Source organism: Alternaria viburni, assembly GCF_023758015.1.
Source record: "Alternaria viburni strain BMP 2772 chromosome Unknown scaffold_3, whole genome shotgun sequence".
Taxonomy (NCBI): Eukaryota; Fungi; Ascomycota; class Dothideomycetes; order Pleosporales; family Pleosporaceae; genus Alternaria; species Alternaria viburni.
In genome coordinates this window covers 1,858,680-1,865,615 of record NW_026055772.1, presented here as the reverse complement: position 1 = coordinate 1,865,615, position 6,936 = coordinate 1,858,680, and the positions used below count along the sequence as shown (strand labels likewise).

Genomic DNA, 6,936 nt, shown 5'->3' with positions numbered 1-6,936 from the left:
GATTGCGCATGTAGGAGAAAACTCCGGCCGTATTGCGGTGCATGATTGATGTTCTTTTCAAGTTTTCCTCGTTCGCTGAAGTGAGAGTATTGAGGGCAAAGAAGTGGGCTTTACGCCCGTTCACGTCCTTGTAAAGGAGTGCAAGGCCGCTTGGGTTGTGATTACCGCCCAGGCCATGCGTCATTTGGAACAGGGTGGACATCTCTGTCCAAGAAGGCGCTGTGTGCGGCTCGATTGTTTGTTCGTTCATACCGATAAGCACATCAGCAACCCAATCTCTCGTTGGAGATTTGTATCCACCGGGAAGTGGCCCCTTCACAAGCCATTCCATGAAGTCGGGCAACAACTGGGCTTCATAAATGTGCTCCGCTTCTTAAAGTTAGCGGGCTGATTTGAAAAGATAAAATGACCCCAGCTCTTCTTCCACCGTATCGAACATCCGTGGCTCTAGGGTAATTACTTACTCGCGTATAGGTTTGTGTTTGTTTCAGAGGCTTTGAGTTTGACCACCTCCAATTCACACGGACCGTCTAAGTCTCGATAGCCGAACCACTTGTTAACTCCACTCTGCTTGCTTGCTTCAGAGCAATACCTATAATGCCCGCAGGGCAGCGGTATGCCATCCCACTTGATGAGTTTCTCTGGGTCACGCTTCTCCAGATGATGCTGTTGCTCAATCCATTGCATTTGCTCAAGGGCACTGTAATCGTCGTCCGTCAGGCTTCCGTTCTTGTTGCCCGTCTCGGCGTCACGCTTCTCGTTGATGTCGATGTCACACGTAGGACCTTTGGCGTAAGAATCGAGCCAGCAAGATTCAGCGCGTTTTGATACGGTTTCGTCGTCATCGTCGCCACACAGCGGACATGGCGGTATGTCGCCCACATCAATGGCGCCGGGACAATTCAAGCCATCCAAGCGAGGTACCAACGGGCCGTATACTTGGGCCCTCTTTTGAAAATGACCTCGATCATGTTTGCTTTCATCTTGCGCGATCGACATCGGATCTCCAGATCGTCGCTCCAATCGCGCGGAGGCGTTGACGATAGTTGGGACGTCATCAACAGCACGCCTTTTGGACAAATCTATGCATGCTGGTGAATTGTCACTGGGGTAAATCTGAACGTCGTCGACGGGAACAATGGGGTACGGCGTGCTGGGAAGCGCCCAATCAAACTCGGATGGAGCATCGATAGTCGCATAGAGATCGGCACCAGCGTCTACGCCATAGCAGAAAGAGGAATCGCTGTTCAACTTTAGCTCGGCGTGGAAAGTGACATGGCCATCAGCAACAAGGTTAACAGCGCAGCTGTCGATTGGTATGAAGTCTGCGTTGAAGTCGATGCCGAAGGTTATCGTCGGTTTGACGTGGGCGGTAAGATAGCCCTCGAGCGTCACGCCGTACTCAAACTCGGGATCAAGCACATTCTGCGTCCCCTTTTTCTTCGGAGTCTTTGAAGCGTCTGGGATCCAATCATTATTCGCGACTGGATAGGTTTGCCGAACATCCCATTCTGCGAGTTTGACCTTGCTCTCAAATTTGACGCCCAATGTCGCTTGACCTTCCAGTCTTCCAAAAAGCTTGAAGTTGGGACCGATGGTGACGATGCCGGGCACAGCAAAAGCTGCCCCAAATTTATCCGCAGAAAACATCATGATGTCTCCGGTATCGAACATTGCTGTGACCGCTGCATCGATAACAAATTTGGCGTCTACCTCGCCCTTCGTCCGAAAATAAAGGAAGGAATCACTGAGGTCGATGAAGCTACCCGGTTTGCCCAGCGTGGCGACAAGCGTGAAGCCATAGTTGACGTCGACATCAACGTGACACTCTGCTTTGACTTCTAGCTTGGCGGCCATGTTTGGACAAGTCAGCTTTTGGTCGATGATCTTGAGTATGAAGTCGTCCGAATACGTGTGGCCAAGGTCAAGACCACCAGACACTCCATTGATGATTCCTTTCAACCAGTCAACGACATCACTACCGAACCAACGCTTGTGCAGTTCCTCGATAGACAATGCGCCAAAATGAGTATCATCGCGCCACTCCTCCTCTAGCCAGCGCCTGTGGCTGCCGCCAACATCTTCCAAACGCCTCTTTCGGTGTTTTCCGCTCGCAGTCTTGTTGACAATGTTGTCCCAGTACTCGGGCTCGTTACTGAAGTCAATCCTCATCTGAGTAGTACCCAGATCGCGTGGCACTCGCTTGAATTGATAGTCGAAGGTCAGGTCGTAGATATGGTCGATGACTGAGAGCCCTCGCTTGACAAGGCGATGAGGCAGGCCTTGGTTCTTGCTCACCTCCAAGGTCTTCACCACAGCATACTTGCCTGGTCCGCACCCAGCTGGCATTTCAACGATGGTACCAGGCGCACCATGGCCGAGATGAATCTTGTCGCAGTTCGACTGTTCACTTCGGTCAGTGCACATCATTCTCACGGTGTGTTCTCCCTCGGTAATAGAGTCGAAACAGTCAAACACCTCCCAATGAGAACCATCTCGCTTGTCGAGAGACACCTGCAGGGTGTCCGGACTCGTAAGGACAACGAAACCAAATGGCGCATTGTCCGGTTCCTCGGAGAATGGTACGGTGTTTGTACCACCATAAGTTGGATCCGTCTTGAGATTGAACTCGGTGTCTGCTTCTTCTTCCTTTGGGGGATTGCTGAAGAGAAAGTCGAGGGGAACGGGCAGGAACGGAGATTTCCCATCTGGCGGATCACAGCAGAATGCCCGCTGGCGGTCAGGATGCCAAAATCCACAATCTTCCCCTTCTCCTTCAAAACGTGTAGCTATCGCAACTTGCCAACCTGTATCGCAGTGATTGTCGAAGCAGCTACCCGGCTTGCCGTGCCAAGCGCAGTTCTTCCATCCCTCTTCTTTGCTGCAGCAGAGCTTGCGCTTCTGGTCACTGCCACAGGTATCGTACGACCAGGTCATCTCGTCATGAGTATTAGGGCACGAGCCACCGCAATCCGTCCAGACACAATCTGGCATTTGTGCTTCCGCTTTGCAGCAGTAGAACTTGTGACCGTCGATGCACTTGCCCCCGTCGCCATATCGCGATGATTGCAATGCGACTTCGGCGGGGTGACACTGTCCATTACACGTTGGGTTACCGCCTCTCCATTCACTATCAATGATCAGTACGTCCAATGGAAAAGTTCGAAGAGGTGGGGCTTACCAATCCTCAGCTTTGGGAGCCGATGCAAGGGGGCAACATAATGTAGAGATCCTGTAGGACCCATCCCAGAAATCTTCATCCTCGCATTGCGTTTGCGTGACAGCAATCTCGCCAATCTTACAACTGCTGACGCCACAGTCGGTTACTCGGCACTTCCCAGTACCGGAATCCTGCCAGTTGTCCACAGCCGTAGCGCCTTCGGCTTTGACGCCGAGTGGCTCCGGGTAGAGGACTGCCTCAAGTGCGTCGAGCTGTTTCGTATCCAAGTCGATGGCCCAGATCAGTAAGCCACCTAGTCCGATGGCATTGAAGTACTTGATCTTTTGTTGAAACGTCTCGTGATCGTCGAAGGATACCCATTGATCGCCGCCCCAGGTCACATACTTTACACCGTGCTCATAGTCGTAGTATGGCGTCAGATCATTCTGAGCGATTATATCCATAATCTCGGAGTATGACAATGTTCCAGAGTTTGCTGTGCATGGACCCGGTGAAGCACCACCCTTGAACAGACAACCAGGCTGTGAACATGCAGGATCTGCTAGTTGGAAAGACCGACCATAGAAACCGAGTCCCATGTTGACCTTTTTGGGGTCTACATGGTTACGCCACAGTAGGTCTAGTGCTTTGTTGATCTCGGTAAGATTGGTATGAGCGAGGACTTGGGCTCCGATAGGATTCTCGGCATCCCAGATTCCGTGTAAATCATATGCCATCACATTGACAAAGTCCGCAGCTTGGACGCTGGCTCTTACATCAAAATGTCGCAAATACTACAGCAATGAGGCACGGAGTCAGCAATCTCCACACACTCGAGGGCGACTAGAGAATCTGCTTACCCAGTAACTGGTAGGAGCTGTAAAGGATATCTCCTTGTGCGAGCCACCCGACTTATCAAACTCGGAACGCATTTGTTTGATGAGTTTGGTAAGGTTCTCACCGTCATCAGGCTTGCCTCCACGGTCGGTAGCTCCCGGATATTCCCAGTCGAGATCTACCCCATCGAAACCATAACGATTAAGGAACGTCAAGAGCTTTTTGATGAACAGACCGCGCTTAGCTGATGTCGACGCTAAGTCGCTGAACACCGGTTGCCATATCGTACCGTTGTCGTTGAATGTCCATCCCCCCAAGGCTATAATGACCTTGAGTCCTTGGTTCTTCCGTTTGAGGCTAGCAAACTCGGTGAATGTATCAGTAGATAGCTCCTCCCCATCGTCCATGGGAATGATGTCGAATGTACTTGGGCGAATGTAGCCGAATGAGTAGTAGATGTGAGTCAGACTGCCGACCGGAATGTCTTGCATCCTCATACCAATGCATTTCTTCTCATGGTTCCACGCCTCGTAGTATCCGATGATACGTTTTTGCACATCGCTGCCCGATGCACCACTGTCTGGCTGTTCACAATTGCTTTGACAGCTTGTCTCCTTGTCATCGGTCACCTTGCAGTAGTCATCTGCCATACCGCAGAAACCGAATTGACTACAGCAGACATTTAGAGGGCATGTCTTGTTCGGGGGGTCGGAATGGCGACCACATTCTGCATGAGCATCGCAGTTACTCCAGCAAACCTCGTTCGGGGACTGGCCATTTGTTCCACAGGCCTTCTCTCCGTAGCTGCAAACCCCAGTCTTGGCGCAACAGGCTCCGTTGCTGCAGGGCTTGTCTGCGCTGCAAACATATGGGTCGTCTGCTTGGCGTGCATGGAGGCTGGAAGCTTCGAGTCGAGAGGTTGACGGCGACCTTACAGTATGTGACTGCGTTTTGACATACTCGTCAGGTTGACAGACACCGTCCAACGGCCTGAGTTTGGCGATCAGATCTTCCTGCTCATGGAAAGCCGTCGGAAGAGGTAAACAAATCGAGTCCTGTTCAGCGCCGCGGGCTGCAAACGGTTCATGTCTGTGGACGTGCTTGTGACGATGGTAGTGCCTTGGGGAGGCTATCACCGGAGTCACTAGCAGCGCGTAAGAAATGAAGACAGATGAGAAGACGACCATCTTGCAGTAACATGGATGGTGAGGGCTTCTTGGTACCACTGTGCGCCATATCAGTATACGGACACTTTTATGCAATCGCTGATTGACAGAACACGTACCTCAGATGCCACTCCCTTTACGTGCTGATGCTGGCAAAGCAAATTTAGAGAGGACTCAAAACTAGAAGCGCGAGAGCAATAATGAACTGCCAAAGGCTAAAGTGTGGTCTATGTTCGGTTGCAGGAGCTCCACAGATCTCTGAGGACGTTCGACGGTCGGGATGGCAAGGGCAACAAAACGATGAACGTGCCAGTTCTATTCCTCAGGTAGTTGTGGCAGGGCCAACGTGCCACTCGAAGTGTGAGCTCCACCGTCTTGCCTCTGATCAAAGGTAAAGTTGAGACTCCAAACTCAATAAGGTATCTTCACCGGCTGCCAGCCCGACCATGCCACTAGTGAGTGGGAACCATTTGTAGCGCAGAGGCACGGCACGTCGCGCGCATCATGGTGGAGCTTCTTGTGACAGGCTTCTCTCTTGGGTATCGTGAAGGTCGATCCGAAACTGTATCGAGGTAATCTCAGCAGGTGCACTGATGCCTTCCGAGGTCCTAGCCGCAGGAGGCTAGAGATGCCGAAGCTTTGGAATTATCCCGCCATGGCCGGCCGCGCTCGATTGCGGAAGAAGCACAACGTGCTATAGGATCATTTGGGTCCCTGATGGTAGAAGCCAGCTCTTCGCGCGCATCCATGAATCGATACCGTGGTCGATAGTAGGGATTGAAGAACAAGTACGACGGTGTGTCACTATTTTGCATCGGTTGCGAAGCGCCCGCGGACCCTGCCAAGACCACCTAGGTAAGCGTGGGGACTTGCCAAGACGGCATGATGCCGAATTCAAACGATAACACCATGCGGCAGCATTACGGCTCGTCAGTTGAAGACCCGATCGAGGACAGTGCTAAAACCTTCCTATGATGACCCATCCCATCTTTGGTGCGATCCGCGCCTCGCTTATGCAACAACTCGATACCTCGATTGTGCCTGAGTACCTAGGTATTGATCGGTTGCCTATGTAGACGGAAAGCCAACGGCACCATGAAGTGCAAGGCGCCTTACGAGATGTCGGGTGCCGAGTGAGGTGTTTGCACCAGACTTACTACCTGTCCAACCTGACAAACCCTTGCACGGGTCCGTCTGATCTAGAACAGACGGAATCTTGTGCAGCCTTGGTCCGTGTATATCGACTACGCCGCATTCCCCACATACAATTTATTTGACTTCGCTAGGCATGCACAGTACTACGCTACGAGAACTGTACACACTACTAGGCTAGATTTGTCCTCGACTCAGAGACCCATCGCCAGCGCGCCAGTTGTGGAAGTCCCTCCGGATGGCAGCGCAAGCTTCACCTTCCCGGCTGTATCAACCCCATCGATACTGAGCAGAGAAATTCATTCAGTCGTCGAGCATTTCGTCAATGATGTTTTCACAAGCGATGGTGGTATGTTTTACCTTGTCCGCTTTCTCTTCCAGCTGCGATGCCTTCCAACTTATCAGCAAAGATACGCTGCCAGCGGACGATCTGTCGATAGGTTGCGTTGCGGCTCTGACGAAAGATATCCCCAACTGTCCACGGCAGATTAGCAACTTTGCGACGGGATCTTACTTTGACGTCGATGCTCTGGAAAAAGCCTGCACAGCAGACTGCGCAACCTCGTTGGCGACGTACAACGCGGAAACCGCTAGCGCATGCGGTTCAACAGATGTTTATAG

At 51.9% G+C, this 6,936-nt stretch overlaps 2 protein-coding genes across 2 annotated transcripts; both read right to left on the bottom strand.

Moving 5' to 3' along the window:
* Window positions 1-456: 456 nt before the first annotated feature.
* On the bottom strand, window positions 457-2,937 carry J4E79_002256 (uncharacterized protein; the record flags this gene model as incomplete). Its single annotated transcript, XM_049351156.1, has 2 exons — window positions 457-2,708; window positions 2,838-2,937. The coding sequence occupies 2 exons, from the start codon at window positions 2,935-2,937 to the stop codon at window positions 457-459; spliced, it is 2,352 nt and encodes a 783-aa protein (XP_049214995.1).
* A 240-nt stretch (window positions 2,938-3,177) lies between these two features.
* J4E79_002255 (uncharacterized protein) lies at window positions 3,178-4,647 on the bottom strand (the record flags this gene model as incomplete). Its single annotated transcript, XM_049351155.1, has 2 exons — window positions 3,178-3,954; window positions 4,021-4,647. The coding sequence occupies 2 exons, from the start codon at window positions 4,645-4,647 to the stop codon at window positions 3,178-3,180; spliced, it is 1,404 nt and encodes a 467-aa protein (XP_049214994.1).
* Window positions 4,648-6,936: the final 2,289 nt, after the last annotated feature.